Source organism: Microcebus murinus, chromosome 4, assembly GCF_040939455.1.
Source record: "Microcebus murinus isolate Inina chromosome 4, M.murinus_Inina_mat1.0, whole genome shotgun sequence".
Classification (NCBI taxonomy): Eukaryota; Metazoa; Chordata; class Mammalia; order Primates; family Cheirogaleidae; genus Microcebus; species Microcebus murinus.
The window spans coordinates 12,124,648-12,141,123 of NC_134107.1; the positions used below are offsets into that span (position 1 = coordinate 12,124,648).

A 16,476-nucleotide genomic window follows, 5' to 3' on the forward strand; every position below is an offset into this window, starting at 1 on the left:
GCTGAGCCACTGCAAGCCAGGCGTAAGGTAGGATTATTGTCACCACTTGACAGGTATTAATAAAAAACTGGTTTATAAAGGTTGCTAAGTCCCGCACCTGGAAAGTCTTTTTTTCCACTCCTCACCACCCAGTGCTCAGCTGGTTAACCGACGCTCCCTTTTCTCTGCTGTTGGTCAGGCCTTAGGCTTCCTTTTGGAATAATAATAACTTTTGCTGTCTTTTTCCTATCTCTAATTCTAAAATCAAAGAATGGATTCTTCCTCCCTTGTGCAGGGGTCCATTGATTTTTACAGCCAATGAACTAAAAATAGGCTTTTACATTTTTTTTTTTTTTTTGTCATTTTACTTTTTTTAATCCCCCGACAGGAGAGTCCAGAGGTACAGGTGCCAGGAGCCAGGGAAAGGGGTGGAAAAACAAAATAAATGACAGTAAAAAGAAAAAAAATAAACCACTCCTCCCCCTGCACCGAGCCGGCCGCGCCCCGCTGAGCACCAATCTTTTACATTTTTTAATGGTAAAAAATCAGAAGTATTAACAATTCATGACATGTGAAAATCACATTTCAGTGTTTAGAAATAAAGTTTTAGGCCGGGCGTGGTGGTTCACGCCTGTAATCCTAGCACTCTGGGAGGCTGAGGTGGGCGGACTGTCGAGGTCAGGAATTCGAAACCAGGCTGAGCGAGACCCCGTCTCTACTAAAAATAGAAAGAAATTAATTGACCAACTAAAAATATATATACAAAAAATTAGCCGGGCATGGTGGCACATGCCTGTAGTCCCGGCAATTGGGGAGGCTGAGGCAGTAGGATCGCTTGAACCCAGGAGATTGAGATTGCTGTGAGCTAGGTTGACACCATGGCACTCACTCTAGCCTGGGCAGCAAAGTGAGACTCTGTCTCAAAACAGAACAAAACAGGCCGGGCGTGGTGGCTCACACCTGTAATCCTAGCACTTTGGGAGGCCGAGGCGGGCGGATTGCTCAAGGTCAGGAGTTCGAAACCAGCCTGAGCGAGACCCTGTCTCTACCAAAAATAGAAATAAATTAATTGACCAACTAAAAATATATATACAAAAAATTAGCCGGGCATGGTGGTGCATGCCTGTAGTCCCAGCTACTTGGGAGGCTGAGGCAGTAGGATCACTGAGCCCCGGAGATTGAGGTTGCTGTGAGCCAGGCTGACGCCATGGCACTCACTCTAGCCTGGGCAACAAAGTGAGACTCTGTCTCAAAAAAACAAAACAAAACAAAAAAACAAGAAAGAAATAAAGTTTTAGTGTAATGCAGCCATGCTTATTTGCTTAAGTACCACCTAGGGCTGTTTTCTTGCTATTAATATGATGGCTGAGTTGAGTACTTGAAACCGAGGCTTGCCTAATTTATTTTCTGTACCTTTATAGAAGTTTCCTGAAGCCTGCTCTATAGGATTGGCCACACAAAACCTCTTACATCATGGGTGACTTCAGGTATATCCATGGGTAATTATGATCCTGTTTTAGCTTTCCTAAGGAGTTGGACTCTTGCCAATCTAATGCCAAAAGTCAGCCTATAGCAAAGACAACTGCCCTGGCCCAGGGGGCAAAGACCTGAATTTTAGTCCCAGTCTCAGGCAAGTCACTGCTCCTCCTGCAAGCCCCAGTTTTATCCCCTGTTACCTGGGGTTAGGTTAGTAAGCAGGGACAGCTTATTACCTGGAAGGGACGGAGGAGCAGCCTCCAAGAGAGTTCGGGAATCATTGGGAAGCCCCCATTCACAGAGGCAAGCTGACTTGTGATGTTCCGAAAGTGCTGTGGAGTGCATCAAGAGATCTGCCTGCTCTCCATGACAGGCCAGGGACAGTGCTGTGCTCATTGGTTGTTTATTAAATTAATAAAATAAAAATAACAGAGACCACGAATTAAACCTGTGTGATGTCTTAGGCCCTGGGCTTCCTACTTTATGTGCCTTATCTCATCTGTTCTGTTCTTCACCATAGGCTCAGGAGGGAGCCACTATTAATACCCCCATTTATAGGAGGTGAAACTGAGGCTATGCACGTAAGTGCTATGGAGCACCACTTCTTCCAAAGGCAGTGGGTCTCAACACAGTATTGCTGTGGGGGAAAAGAGACAAAGGCAGTGGGAATAAAAGGGTACATTCTCCTGGAGTCCAGGATAAGTTGTCCTTGTGTCCTGTCAAGGAAGGGGTGACCATTTCCTGCTGTGGGAATGGGATGTACCATGTGCAAAGGCTGGGGACATAGAGTCATTCCCTACATCTAGGCCCCCAGCACCCCTCTGAGGAGGTTGCTTCCAGTGTCTACTTTCCTCTGCTTAGGTGGACTCCAGGGACAGGTTGTACTCACATCTGTGTCTCATTATATTAATAACTTGACTGGCTGGCACATCTGTCTCTTAGGAATTGTGCCTGTGAGTCCATTCCTGAGCCTGAGCCACAGCAGAAGATTGGATAGGACTGAGAGGGGGCACCAAGGTCTTTCTGCCATCTTCTCCAAACACTTCCCCACAAGCTCTACAGAAAACCAACTCCAAAGACAGTCATTCCACAACCTAGCCCAGGCTTCAGAGCAGGAGCTGAAGGAGTAAATGAAAAATATTGGCAGAGTAAAGGAGACAATATTCTTAGAGAGAAGGTGGTGATGGGGACCCATGGGACATTTCTGGGATAAAGCCCCAAGCCCTCTTTAGGTCCCTCAGTCCTAAAAAATACACTGGCCCTGGGGACTGCATTAGGGAGCGTCTATTGGACAATCAGATTCTGGTCAACCCAAGAGGTCTGGGGAAGGATTCCTCCCCACAGAGAGCAAAAGGGGAGGGCCAGGCTTTGCCCAGGAACGGGGGACTCGTGGGGAGGGGCCTCACCACCTTAGATTAGGTGGGAACTCCTCAGACAAACAGCATGCTCTAGGCCTCAGGGGCCCTGATCTGCAGGAGTCTCTCCTGTCCTCAAGGGATGGCACACCCTCTGGGAATTGTCCTTAGTAGGGTCAGGATTGGTGTGGAAGGGATCATGGAAGGTGGCCTGGGGGCTGTAGCTTTTGACTTGGTCCTTCCTGGAAGGCTTAGATTTTATCTGAGGGAAGGGCTTTCCAGGAGAAAGAGAGGTCTATCCCTCAAGGCTGGGTGGAGCTGGAGGGAGGAGGCCACCAGGAAGATGACAAGGCCAGAAGACCTCCCCCAGGTAGCTCACAGGCAGCCATGAGGAGTGTAGCAGGATCTGGCCACGTCTGAAAAAAGAAATTTCTTCTATGAATATACTAAACACCATTGAATTGTATAACTAAAATGGATGAATTTTTAGTTTTCTTTTGAATATTTGAATATCATTGCATATATCACAATGTAACATATTTTACTTAAACTGTGGTAAAGTATATAAATATAAATTTTACTATCTTAATACCTTTTTTTCCAAAATTGCACCAAGGTAAAGCCAAGCTCTAGTTGATAGGGGCATGTTGTGTAGGTGTTAGCAGTACTGCCCTCAGTACACCCTCATTGGACAGTAGCACAACCCTAAGGATGGTTAATACCATTTTAAGTTTACAATTCAGTAGTCTTAAGAATATTCACATTGTTGTACAACCAATTTCTGGAACTTTATCATCTTGCAAAACTAAAATATTATATCCATTAAACAAAGACTCCAAAATGGGTGAATTTTATGATATGTGAATGGTATCTCAATAAAGATGTTAAGAAAAGAATTTTCAACCCTGCATCCTCCAGGTGACATTATGTCTATTTTGAGACCCAGTTCAAAGGATACTTCTTCCAGGAGTTTTATGACTCTCCTCCACCCTTCAGTCCCTCAGTCCTCAAATGGACCATCTCCTTTGCACAAAGCACCAGCCATTCATGGTCAGTCTGGCCTTGAGACCAGGGCACTGGCCCCCATGGGGCCTGTGGTGATGGGCTGGAGCCAGCTGGGAGGTGGAGGCCTGGGCCCTGGTCCCAACTTTTGATGACAAGCTGTGGGACCTTCTCCTCTCCAGGCCTTGTGAACCTTGCCTTGCTATAGAAGGCTCTGTGGGCCGGTCCTCCCCCACCTTGTTCAGGGATGTGGAAGAAGCTTTGTTTCCTGACCTGGGAGGTGGGCAAAGAGGGAGATTATGGATTCCCAACTGACACATGAGGACACAAAAAGCCAGGTGGGCAAGGACTGCTGAGGATTCCTGAGCAGTGGAATGCTAGCAGGGTCTCCAGTGATACAGTCGTGGATCCCAGCCTGGTTAAACTACAGCCTTCAGTGCAGACCTCTGCTTTCTGGTGCTCCAGCGTGTGGGTGCCTCTTGGGCACCCAGGCTCCCTCTGCAGCAGGGAGGATGGCTAGGTGGTTCTTCTGGAGCACTGAATGGTCACCAAGGCCCAAAGCAGGGTGCAGCAGACTCTGAAAAGGGCCTAACCCTCTCCTCGACCTCACTGTCCAGTCTCATCTCCCTTTCCTTCTGCTCAGCATAGACCAGTTGTTCATCCAGGCAAAATTCCAGGGTGAAGATTTCACAGCAGTGCATGGGGATGGAGTTCAGGGAAATAAAGGGTATTGGGGTCCAGGGTCCTAAGAAAGGGATCCAGGACTGTAGGCTAGGGACGTGTTGCCAGAATGCCAAACTCCTGGAACCCTGGATATCCAGCAGCAGGATTTCGAAAGAGATACTCCTCCCTCTCCCCTGCCCTCCCCACACATCTTAGGGCCCAGAGAGTCTGGGAGATCCATGAGGAGGCCAGATTGCCTGGGGCAGGGTGGCAGCCCCAGGAGGAAACCTCCTGCTCTCAAGCTTTGCCACTCTTGGGCTGGCCCTTTAAACTCGAGACCATGATGTCACCATAGACAGCTAGGGACAGGAGGGGGACTGCAGGCCTGAGGATGGACTGCATTTCCCAGCAGCCTCTGGTGAACCACACCCCTCCCAGCAGGCACTGACTTATTGCGGACAATTAACTAGTCCAGTGCCGGTTTCCCAGGGATTTCTGAAGTGTCTGGCCATCTTGGGGTGACGGTGGGGTTCCCATGGGGATGGCCTGGGTCATAGATGACCCGGGCCAAATCCGTGGGACTAGCACAGCATGCTGGGCCTCTTTCCCGCCAGTGTTCTTGCATTGCCTCCAGTTTTTTTTGCCCTCCCCCTCCCCACCACCAGTTTCCTGATGCAGACTCCTGAGTCCTCCTCTTTCCCTATGCGGTCTCCCTTCCAGAGTCCAGGGGTCCAGTCCCCAGCTACAGCCCACAGAACTCTGCTTTCTGCCTTCAAAAGCGGCAGCCTCTGCCCGGAGTCCACCTTTAGGGTTTACCCCTTCGGTTTTGTAGCGCCCCTTAAAGGGTGCGGGGACTACATCTCCCAGCGGCCCCGCGGCCTTCCTGTCGCAGGCCCCGCCCCCCAGCCCGCGGGGAGGTGCGGGCCGGGCGGGGGGAGGTGACTTGATGTCATCCTGAGCAGCTGGGCGGCGGGTGCCGGTGCGCACCGAGCCGTGGCTCCCACTGCGCTGCACCGCGCTGGGTCGGAGTCCCAGGACTTCAGCGGAGGTCCGCGCGCTGCCCAGGCCAGCCTGGAGCCCGCCATTTGCCCGGCCCCGACCCGGGGCTGAGCTGGGGGCATGCTCCAGCCCCCCCGGAGCCCGGGAGAGAACCCAGGAGCGCCGCCGCCCAGTCCCAGCGCCCCGAGTGGAACCGCCGCAAAGGAGCCCTGAACCACCGCCCCCCTCCCCACGGGCAGCCTCCAGGGGTTGGCGACCAAAGTCTGGGTTTCTGAGAAGTGAGTGTCCCCCCCATGAGGTTTGGGGGTCTAGGAAGGAGGAGCTCAGGTGGGGGAGGGTGCTGGGTTCTAGGAGGGGGCTGGCACGGGATGCGTGGCAGGCTTTAGTGGAGCAGGGGTTCATTCTGTGAAGGGCTGGGGATGAGAAAGGGATTCCCTTTCTGAGTAGGGGCTGTCTTGGGGGTAGGCCCTATTCTGGCAGCGGTTATTTTGGAGCCTGGGGCCTTTCAGTCTGGGAGAAGGGAGGAACCTGTCCACGATGGGAGGGGGCTGCACCCCTCTTTTAGGGTCTGGGCAAGGATAGGAGGGTAAGGAAGACATGGGCACTCAGCTGCAGCCCCATAGGCTGTCTGTCCTGAAAGAACTGACTGGCTCTCTCTGTCTCTTTCTTGCTGACCTTTCTGCCCTGACTTCATTTTCAAAAAAGCCAGGGTGGGAACCCTAACTGGACACTTCAGGAACCCCAGGAAGGACCTGAGCCATCCTCCTTTCTACCCTGCCTGCCCCCCAGGACTGGGCAGTTGTCGACGGCCCTGGGGGGGGGCCCAGGACTGTGGTTGTGCCCCCCCCCACTCCGACAGGATGGACCCAAGTTAGTCTGCCCAGCCTCACCCAGCATCCTCCAGGCCCAGAGAGAACCCCAAGGGCTCTGAAAGCTTGACCTGCTGCCTGTCCGCCATGGAGACGAAGTTGCCCCCTGCAAGCACCCCCACGAGCCCCTCCTCCCCAGGGCTGTCGCCTGTGCCCCCACCCGACAAGGTGGACGGCTTCTCCCGCCGTTCCCTCCGCAGGGCCCGGCCCCGGCGCTCCCACAGCTCGTCTCAGTTCCGCTATCAGAGCAATCAGCAAGAGCTCACACCACTGCCCCTGCTCAAAGGTGAGCTAGCTGCTGGCCGCTGGGGTACCTGAGCCCCAGGAGGGACCAGCAAGGCCAGCTGTGAGAAGCAGCTGACCCCTAGCCCTCTCTGCTGACGCATGATCTGACTGGCCTGTCATCCCTGGAGGTGGGGCATCTGAAGGTGGCACCACCGTGGGGGGCAGACCAGGGCTAAGGGTGGGGCCTGCAGCCTGGGTTCCAGGAGGCCACTGTCAGCCCAGCCAGTGGCTGGGGTCCTGGAGCAGGTGCTTGGCATGGCTCCCTGTGATCACCGTATGGCCTCCATCCCCACCCCTGGCCTATAGGGCTGAACTGGCTGAGCCAGAGGGCACCCTAGAGATCCTCTGCCCTGAGCCCCTTCTCACTTCTGGCACTTAGAGCAGGATGCCACCTATGAGAAGGAGGTAGTGGCTGTTTGGGGCACCTGTGGAAAGCCCACAAGTCCAGGGCTTGTGATCTTGCTTTAAAATCAAGACGTCGTAACTCTCTGAGCCTGAATTAGGAGGAAGAGAAGAAGCTCCCCTAACCCTAGAAATGGAGGATGAGACAGGTGTTGTTTGTTCCTGCAAGGAGGGGGACATGGTGCAAGAGCACGGAGTCTGGGGGCAGCAGAGGTGGCCTTGAGAACAAGCAGCCTTAGGGATTAGGAGGGGCCACCCCTGCCCAGAGCTGTGGCAGCTGGGGCCCCGACTCAGCCCCCTCCCTCCCTCCTCAGATGTGCCGGCCTCCGAGCTGCATGAGCTACTGAGCCGGAAGCTGGCCCAGTGTGGGGTAATGTTTGACTTCTTGGACTGTGTGGCCGACCTAAAGGGGAAGGAGGTGAAGCGGGCAGCACTCAACGAGCTGGTGGAGTGTGTAGGGAGCACCCGGGGTGTCCTCATTGAGCCTGTCTACCCAGACATCATCCGCATGGTAAGCGCCTGCCACCCAGCCTCTGACGGACGTTTTAGGGAGCTTATGAAGCCTGGTGACCTACCCACAGGACCACTATGCAGAGACTAACACTACATTCTTTACTTTTTGGTGTAGCCAAAAAGTGGTCCACACCTCAGATCTAACCCCCACCCCCCACCCCTCACCCTGCTGTGTTGTACCCACTTAGGGTCCCCTGGCCTGTCCCACCACCACACCTTTGCTTATGCTTGCCCAAGGCCTGGGGTGCCCCCCCCTTCCATGGCCTGGCTCAGGTGCTGCCTCTCCCATGAAGCCACTCTCAGTGCCCAAGCTAGAAATCTCCCCTTTTCTGCCCAGAATGCCTGTAGATCTTACTGCTTTTGACCTTTGTCTTCCCCCACTGGATTGTACCCCGGCAGGGATGAGTCTTGTCCATCCTTGGGTCCCCAGCCCCTGGCCCAGGGCTTGCACAAACTAGGTGTTCAGGTGATGGTTGCTCAAGGAATGAATTGCTTGCTGGGGCGGGTGCTGAGGCGGGCTTTGAATGAGGGAACACCCTGGCTTCTGCCTTCAAGGGCTTTTCCTTAAAGAACACTGGCTCTGCCCCTCAGATCTCGGTGAATATCTTCCGAACCCTGCCACCCAGTGAGAACCCTGAATTTGACCCTGAAGAGGATGAGCCCAACCTTGAACCTTCATGGCCACATCTGCAGGTCTGAAGGGTTGGAGAAGGCAGGGATCCAAGTTTTGGAAGAGACCCAAGGAGAAGGGAGAGGGTCTCCTTAACTCCTAGACTGTTGGATGAGGGCCATAGGGTGGGGTAAGTGGGTGAGGCTGTTACTGAACTCACCTTTTTGTCTGTCTCCCTCCGCCAGCTGGTATATGAGTTTTTCCTGCGTTTCTTGGAGAGCCCGGACTTCCAGCCCTCGGTGGCCAAGAGATATGTGGATCAAAAGTTTGTTCTGATGGTGAAGTGGGGAGCCCAGGCTGGGGGGGTAACATAAGGCAGGGGCAGGCTCTTTGAGGGGCCTGGGATAGGATGGAAGCGACCTGGGGTTGACCTCTTACCTGATCCCAACCCTGGGTTCTGCAGCTCCTGGAACTGTTTGATAGCGAGGACCCCAGGGAGCGTGAGTACCTCAAGACTATCCTGCACCGGGTCTATGGCAAGTTCCTGGGGCTCCGGGCCTACATCCGCAAACAGTGCAACCACATCTTTCTCCGGTGAGTGGCTGCTGCCTGCCTGGCAGGGACCAGGGGGGAGAGAGAGAGCTGTTGGGGAGAAGACAGAGGCAAAGGCTCCCAGGCTGCAGGGACTTTGTACAGCTCTAGTGTATGAAGTTCTTTCTTGGTAACATATTACATAGTATTGATTATACAAAGCCTGCCATATCAGCAGAGAGTGGGTATTTATTTCCATTTTACAGATGAGAAAGTAAAGATGGAGGGAGATGAAGTAGTTTGCAGGGGCTAGGTCAGTCCAGGTAGCCTAAGATAGGGCCTAAATTTTCTGACCCTTATTGCACTGGGCCAAAGAGAGATTCTTTCTGCAAACATATATTGAGCACCAGCATGCAATGGGCCTCTGGGGATCACATGGCCTTGTAGTTGAGACCATGGCTCTGGAGTTAGATGGTCTGCATTTGAGTTTTTTTTCCAGTATTGGGGTGGACTCAGGCAAATTACTGAAGCTATATCCTAGTTTCCTTATCTTTAAAAGGGATATGCTACTAGTACTAACCGTCGTCAAGGTGAAATGAGGTGTTGCTTCCAAAGCACTCAGTATAGCTCCTGGACTGAGGTCGGGCCTCTGAAACATTAGCTTTTATTGTTGGTAGCTGCAGGATAGGCAAGACGCAATCTCAGTCCTCCAGGAGCTTGTGGTCCATTAGATTCCCTGCTTATTAACTGCTGAGTCTTGAGTTTTTCATCTGTATAGTGGATTTGGTAAGCCCTACCTCCTGGAGTAATTTTGAGAATGATGTGGCATAGAGTAGGTGCTCTAAGTGTTTGTCATTCTTTTGGTTGACTGGCATGGAGAGTGAAGGATGTAGGCTAGGTGCCTACAGGCTGGACGGGGATCCGCTAATGAGAGTGAGGGCCTGCAGGAGGAAGAGATGGGCTGGGACACGTCACAGCAGAGAGCTTTGAGCTGGGGATTCAGTGGCATACGTGCCAGGGCTGAGAAGGGCATTTCAGAGGTGGGTATGGATCTCAGTGTGGCCTGGTTTGGGACACTGGGAAGGGACCGCAGCCTCTGGGTTGGGAGAGGGTTGGATAAGCAGTGTGGGTGGGTGGGGGGCAAGCAGGCAGGATGCCTAAGGAGGGGCTGGGCCTACTCCGATTACTCTGAGCATTCCTGCTCTTCTCTTCCTCTTACAGATTCATCTATGAACTCGAGCACTTCAATGGCGTGGCTGAGCTGCTGGAAATCTTAGGAAGGTGATTATCCCTGGCCCTCAGTGGGAGCTTAGGATTTTGGAAGGAGGGATTGGGGCTGGGTCATCTGAGCCCTTCTCGTCTCTCTGCCAATCCTCAGCATCATCAATGGCTTTGCGCTGCCCCTGAAGACGGAGCACAAGCAGTTCCTGGTTCGCGTCCTGATTCCACTACACTCTGTCAAGTCACTGTCTGTCTTTCACGCCCAGGTGAGGCCCAGCCCTGGGCCTGATGCAGCAGGACCTTCTGACAGAGCCAGAGCAGCCCGTGGGGCCTGGAGTTCATGGGATCCTATCCTATCCCACTTTATAATTCTTTTCCACCTACCTTAGAGGATTCCTACTGGCCATTTAAGGCTGACCTCAGACATCAGCTCTGTGAAGCTTCTGCAGCCCCTTCCCTTTCTACCTGCCCTAGGCAGAGTTAAACTCTCTTCCTTCTATATTCCCAAAGATTTTAATACAGAATTCTATTATGGAACCTTCTGCAAAATTTATAAGGATTAGTTTGCTGAATATTTCCCCCTTGAGATCATTGTATTCCCAGCACACCGATCATGATGCCTGGTAGGTACATCCTAGGCAGGCAGTAAATGCTTGGTGAGTAAGAGAGTGAGGCAGTAAGTGAGCAGGTGTCTGACATCCTGTCCTGGGAAGCCAGTCCTTGGCACCTGGTTGCCTCCTGACCCCTGTCTTCCCTCTCTCCACCCCTCACCCCTCGCAGTTGGCATACTGTGTAGTGCAGTTCCTGGAGAAGGATGCCACCTTGACAGAGCATGTGAGTACTTCTGGGGGAAGGCGGGCCCCTCACCTCTGCAGGTCTGACTCCTTTCTGCCTCGACCCCCACAGGTGATTCGGGGGCTGCTCAAATACTGGCCAAAAACCTGCACCCAGAAGGAGGTATGAAGGGCTTTGATGCCCCCCAGAGGGAGGTTGGGAAGGCTTGGCTTCCAGAGCCAGTCAGGGGTGTGTGTGTGTTGGGGGCAGATGCGAGCTGCTGTCCCTCTGTCCCTGTTCCCTCCCCCACCCCACCCAGGTGATGTTTCTCGGAGAGATGGAAGAGATTCTTGATGTCATCGAGCCTTCCCAGTTCGTGAAGATCCAGGAGCCTCTCTTCAAGCAGGTGGCTCGCTGTGTTTCCAGCCCCCATTTCCAGGTGTGAGGCGGGACGTGAAGGGTGGGAGCAGGGGTATGGCCTGGGAAGGTTGGCCAGTTGACCTAGCCCAGCTCCCTCTGTCCTCAGTTTCTCCTCCAGTCCTAGGTCTGATAATGGGGAAATGTTGGACTTAGGGCCAAGAGGCCTAGGGTCAAGCCTGAGATCTGCCTTCTGCTGAGGGGCTTTGGGCAAATCACTCTACCACTCCGATTCTGATTAAGGTTTCTCATCTGTAAAATGGGCCAACAACAATCTCTGCAGAGGGGTGTGATGAGGATTGAAGATATCGTGTGTGTAGACATGTTTGTAAACTGAAGTGTTCTTTAGAGTAGGGTGGAGGATTGTTACCACTTTCCCCCTTAGTGGCCTTAGATTTCAGTAGATCCACTTTAGGACCCAGCCAGGCGTCCCCACATCATCCCAGCTACTGTAACTTGTGTTCTGTGTGTGTGCACAGACTTTCTCCCATTCCTTTTTTTTTTTTTTTAATGGATGGCAAAGTAGTGTTTCTCCCATTCTTATGAGCCATGACCTCCTGGAAGTCAATTCTTCCTCACAGTGACCCTTATACCTCAGTTTATTAAACACCTTAAAGTCCAGTATTTCATTTGATTCTTACAACAGTCCTGTGGAGGAAGGTATTATTAGCCCCATTTTACAGATGAGAAAAAACTGAGGCAGAGAGGTGAATGCCTTCGTCCAAGATCACACAGACATAGAAGTCTGTAGCAAAGTTATGATTTGCCCCTGAGCATTAGACTTCAAATCCAGTCCTTTTCTCTTCACCACATTGCTTCCTCCAGTGAGTCAGATGAGCCATGAGGGTGGGGCGTATGGAGGTCAGGGGGCCTAGCTTTTGGGGTAGGGATGGATGCCAGACCTTGCACACACACAAGAAGCCACTGCCAGGCTCACTGTGCCATTTTGTCTGCCCCAGGTTGCAGAGCGGGCTCTGTATTTCTGGAACAATGAGTATATCCTGAGCCTCATTGAGGACAACTGCCACACTGTGCTGCCTGCTGTGTTTGGGACCCTCTACCAAGTCTCCAAGGAACACTGGAATCAGTGAGTCGCCAAACCTTGACTAACCCACAGAAACTGGGACCTGGGTCAGTCAATCCAGACCCTGGGGCTACTCCTAGCTGGAGAGATCAGAGAAAGCATCAGAAGATGACCAAGGGGGTGGTGAAAAGGACAGGGAATTGGGAAGCGCTTGTGGCGTTCAAGGCTACTTGCTGTTTGAGGGGCAGGGTGCCAGAAAGAAAGGTGGGGCCAAATTGAAGTTGTTTTCATCTCCCCAACCCTCTCTCCTGACCCTGCCAAGAACCATCGTATCTCTGATCTACAATGTGCTCAAGACATTCATGGAGATGAATGGAAAGCTGTTTGATGAACTCACAGCCTCCTACAAGCTGGAAAAGCAGCAGTGAGTGTGGGGGGGGTTAGGTGTAGAGGAGAGGGAGATGAGCAGGAAGTAATCAGACCCTCATGGCTGGAGGGAACCCTAGAAGACCACCCCAAACCCTTCCTGATCAGATGCTGAAAGTCTCTCCCACGTTCCTGCCAAGTGCTGGGCCGTCCTGTGCCTAGCTGCCCACCTCATCCTCTAGTCATTCTTCCAAGTAGTTCTTCCAGGCATTGACCTGTTCCGGCTCCCTGTGGCTTCCTACCCTTCAGCCATGGGGTCAGTCAGAGCCGAGCGTGTTCATCTCTATGACTGCAGGCTGGGATAAGTCTCTCCCCAGCTCTCTGCCCTAAGCAGATGGTTCCTATGGAGTCCCAGAACAGAAAATGGATCTGTGCCCTGCCTTTGCAGGTGGGGCAGTGGTGGGAGGTTGGACTGTGGGGGTGCCCAGGTAGGGGAACTGCCTCACCCTCTGTCCCCAGGGAGCAGCAGAAGGCCCGGGAGCGTCAGGAGCTGTGGCAAGGCCTGGAGGAGCTGCAGCTACGCCGGCTACAGGGAGCCCAGGGGACCAGGGAGGCCCCCCTCCAGCGGCTTTCACCCCAGGTGGCCACCAGTGGAGGTCAGAGCTAGAGAGCCCCTCAGAAGGGGAGAAGCTAAACCCAGAGCCGCCAGTCCCTCCAACCCTTCTCCTGCCCAGGGGCCCAGAGAGACACACACCGCCCCCTGGCCTTGCCAGAGTGGCTTCTGAGGACTCCCTGCCCGGCCAAGCTTTCACTGGGGGGAGAGGAGATGGTGGTCTTGGCAACAGAACTCTCAGGCCTGTATGGCAGGACTTGACCAGGGCAAGCTTGACCAGGAAGCTGCCGTCAGGGATCTTCCCCTGCCCTGCAAAGCTGGGCTCCAGGCTGCAGGCAGGCTTCTACCCCCTGCTCCCAGCCTAGGGCAAGGACACGCGGCGCCTCACCTGCCCTTGCCTCGGGCCAGCTCGAGGTCCTTCCTCATCCCCACCATGGGGTCCATGGTCTATTTATTCTCGCCCAGCTCACCCTCAACACAGATACTGTCCTGGGCCTGGGGCATCTTCCTTCCCTCCCCACCCTCGCCCTATACTTCCTTGTCCCCTTTTTATTTATTGGGCACGGGGAGGGGTGAGGGCACAGGCAAGAAAAGATTCACAGTGTCCTGGGGTAAGAGTCACAGTAATAATGGTCTATCCCCCTTCCCCTGGCTGGGGGGTAGACTTAATAAAGAAAGAAACTCAAGAACTGCTTGCTTTATTTAGGGGTAGGGGCAAAGAGAAAAGTGAAATGATAAAAGGCTGGTTAGAAGGGTCAGGAAGAGGCAGGGTAAAGGCAGAATCTTCCCTCTTCCCAGAAGGTGACAATTGCAAAATCTTAAAAGGGTCAGGGCTGGAGAAACCCCTTCATTTAAAAAAATCCCATAGCAAGTAACCAGCAGAGTTGGAACTCCTCCCGGTTTTTAAATCCCAGACCCAGGTTTTTCCCACCAGAACATCAAGCCCTGTGACCTAGGGGAAGGAGGGAAGAAGGTGGGCTAGTAGCGCGAGAGGCGACACATGTCACACTGGCAGGCCCTAGCTGTGAAGATCTCGAGCTCCTCCCTCCGGTTCCCCACACACTGCAGCTGCACCTTCACCTGCAGGAGAGGGGACTCCATGTTCCAGTGCCCTTTCTCAGGGCCATCTTAGACGAGATCGGGCGCGTTCAGGGTGGTATGGCCGTAGACGGCATCTCAGGGCCATCTTAGATCCCCCTCTCCATTGTCTTCCCCCACCAGACCTGGGCCCGCCTCACCTTCTTCAGGCTGCTGATGGTGCAGCACTGAGAGACGGAGGTGATGTTGTGTCGATAGCCACTGGCCACCAGCACAGAGTACCGAGAAGGGAAGGCGCTGGACTCACAGTGGCCCACGCAGGCCTGTGCCACATGGGAGCCCTGGCAGGTGCCTTGGCGGTCACTTCGCACTGTCACGTTGAAGGCTAGAAGGAGATGGGCGAGTGGTAGACGGTGCCTCTGCAAAGGCTTGCTCCAGCTCCTGCTGTCTGTGCCTCCGTGTGGGTCTGTCTAGAAGCTGCCAGCTCCGAGGTCTGGTCTGTCAGCTCTGTGCTCCCACCCAGAACTTCCACTCCTCCTAGCTCTCTGGTCCCAGAGTTACTCACGGTGCATGTGGCAGCCTGGGATGGCTGTCTCCTGACCCCAGCTTTCAGTGGCTGCCAGGACCAGCAGGCAGAGGAGCAGGGTGTGGGGGGACGCCGTAGGCATCTGCAACACAGTGGGTGGATTCTGTGTGGGTGTGCAGCTGGGAGGGGGAATTCTTTAAATACTGCATGCCTCCAGGTGAGTGAGGCAGACCTTAGTCTTTCTGACAGGTGAGGTGTGTCTGAGTGTGTATGTGTGTGTGTCTGCCTGTGTCACTCTAGATGGATGTGTGTGTGAGCAGCTGTCTCTGGGTGGGACCTGTGTGTCAGCCCTCTGTGCAGTGATTCTCCCCTGGAATTCCCCTCACCATTTGGCACACGAACATCTTCCTCCCTCCATCTGCCCCGTCTTGGCCTGCAGGGCCCTCATCCACATCCCCAGGCCCTCCCCAGAGCTCCTCCTGCCTCCGGGAGCTCACCACTTCCAAGGCCCAGGAGTAGAGTGGCTTGCAGTCTCCCTGTGCCTCCTGCTGGTCTCTAGACTGGTGCCGGCTCTCCAGGCTTTTATATTTGCCAGCAGTGTGGGAGCCACGCCCTCTTGGAGATCTGCTTTCAGGCCGGCCTCCCAGTCTGAAGCCTCAGCACAATCCCACCTGGGAGATCCTGCTCTTTGAGGCATGGTCTTCAGAGAATAGCTTCTGCAGCTTTCTGCTTCCCTCTGTCCATAAAGCTGCCCGCAGTCCAGGGATGGGGAAGTGAGATGTGAAGAAAAGCCCAGGAGCAGGCAGAGTATGCAGTGTGTGCACTAAGGGACAGAGGTCGAGACTGCTGGCTAAATTGTGGCCACTTGGGTTCTCTTCTTTGCTGTGTGACCTTGGGCTGGACACTTCCCTATTTAGGGCCTCGACAACCCAACCTTAAAACCACTAAATTCAGCCCTGCCTGTGTTTTTTACTGACTACAGAGGAAAGGGATTGGGGAAGAAGTGTATTATGGACAAGGGAAATTACACTGGAGTTGGGGGTCTCCTGAGGTGTGCTTGGTGGCAGAGCCAGGGAGGTTGGAGGGTTACTAAGTCTGTTTCAGAACTTCACTTCCACAGTGTCAAGTGATTGACTTCACATCCTGCGTGTCAGCTATAGAGTGGGGCTCTGAGCTGGACGGTCCTCCTAGTCTCTGGAATAACAGTGACCTGACTCCTTCCTGCAAGCCTGAAGCTGTCCACCTCAGCAAATCTGATAGTTTAGTCCAGTTCTGATTTTATATGTCAGGCAACTAAGACTTAGAGAAGGAAAGTTACTAAAAGTCCCATAGCTAGTTAATGTCAGGACTGGTTTAGAACCCAAATCTCTGGCCAGGTGTGGTTGGTGGTTCACACCTATAATCCTAGCACTTTGGGAGGCTGAGGCCGAAGGATTGTTTGAGGCCAGGAATTCAAGACCAGCCTGATCAAGAGCAAGATCCCATCTCTACAAAAAATAGAAAAATTAGCCAGGCATTGTGATCTGTGCCTGTAGTCCCAGCTACTAAGGAGGCTGGCAGGAGGACTGTTTGAACCCAGGAGTTTGAGGTTGCAGTGAGCCATGATGACACCACTGTACTCCGGGCCAGGTGACAGAGTGAGACTGTCTCAAAACAAAACAAAGCAAAAATATAGAACCCAAATCTCCTACCATCCATCCATGGTACTAACTTATACTTGGGGCAAGAATGTGACAAGTTGGAAAAAGACCCCTGGTCAGCAGTAGCCAGAGAGGTTGGGGCAGGGTGGAGATCAGAAGGAAGCTATGGTGAT

At 53.3% G+C, this 16,476-nt stretch overlaps 2 protein-coding genes and 1 non-coding gene across 4 annotated transcripts; 1 reads left to right on the top strand and 2 right to left on the bottom strand.

Moving 5' to 3' along the window:
• Positions 1–3,405: 3,405 nt before the first annotated feature.
• On the bottom strand, positions 3,406–3,526 carry LOC142870847 (U4atac minor spliceosomal RNA). Its single transcript, XR_012919175.1, has one exon. It is a non-coding gene; the product is annotated as a U4atac minor spliceosomal RNA (small nuclear RNA).
• A 1,876-nt stretch (positions 3,527–5,402) lies between these two features.
• PPP2R5B (protein phosphatase 2 regulatory subunit B'beta) lies at positions 5,403–15,616 on the top strand. Of its 2 annotated transcripts, none has more exons than XM_012778011.2 (14): positions 5,403–5,752; positions 6,180–6,629; positions 7,345–7,541; positions 8,135–8,236; positions 8,399–8,491; positions 8,617–8,747; positions 9,906–9,965; positions 10,063–10,171; positions 10,686–10,739; positions 10,812–10,862; positions 10,999–11,118; positions 12,056–12,183; positions 12,443–12,544; positions 13,006–15,616. In XM_012778011.2, the coding sequence occupies exons 2-14, from the start codon at positions 6,431–6,433 to the stop codon at positions 13,151–13,153; spliced, it is 1,494 nt and encodes a 497-aa protein (XP_012633465.1). In that variant the 5' UTR covers positions 5,403–5,752; positions 6,180–6,430; the 3' UTR covers positions 13,154–15,616. The 2 variants fall into 2 exon arrangements, with proteins under 2 accessions (XP_012633465.1, XP_012633464.1); XM_012778010.2 differs by having other exon boundaries at positions 6,184–6,629.
• Positions 14,078–15,059, bottom strand: GPHA2 (glycoprotein hormone subunit alpha 2). Its single transcript, XM_012778012.3, has 3 exons — positions 14,703–15,059; positions 14,338–14,522; positions 14,078–14,179 (listed from the first exon to the last, which is right to left on the bottom strand). The coding sequence occupies exons 1-3, from the start codon at positions 14,803–14,805 to the stop codon at positions 14,078–14,080; spliced, it is 390 nt and encodes a 129-aa protein (XP_012633466.1). The 5' UTR covers positions 14,806–15,059.
• Positions 15,617–16,476: the final 860 nt, after the last annotated feature.

Excerpts from the sequence above, each read along its gene's own strand:
- PPP2R5B (XM_012778011.2), top strand. The coding sequence starts at position 6,431 with ATGGAGACGAAGTTGCCCCCTGCAAGCACCCCCACGAGCCCCTCCTCC. Across the intron at positions 10,740-10,811 it reads ATGCCACCTTGACAGAGCAT|GTGATTCGGGGGCTGCTCAA; the intron begins GTGAGTACTTCT and ends CGACCCCCACAG. Across the intron at positions 12,184-12,442 it reads TCCAAGGAACACTGGAATCA|AACCATCGTATCTCTGATCT; the intron begins GTGAGTCGCCAA and ends GACCCTGCCAAG.
- GPHA2 (XM_012778012.3), bottom strand. The coding sequence starts at position 14,805 with ATGCCTACGGCGTCCCCCCACACCCTGCTCCTCTGCCTGCTGGTCCTG. Across the intron at positions 14,523-14,702 it reads CCCAGGCTGCCACATGCACC|CCTTCAACGTGACAGTGCGA; the intron begins GTGAGTAACTCT and ends ATCTCCTTCTAG. Across the intron at positions 14,180-14,337 it reads CCATCAGCAGCCTGAAGAAG|GTGAAGGTGCAGCTGCAGTG; the intron begins GTGAGGCGGGCC and ends CCTCTCCTGCAG.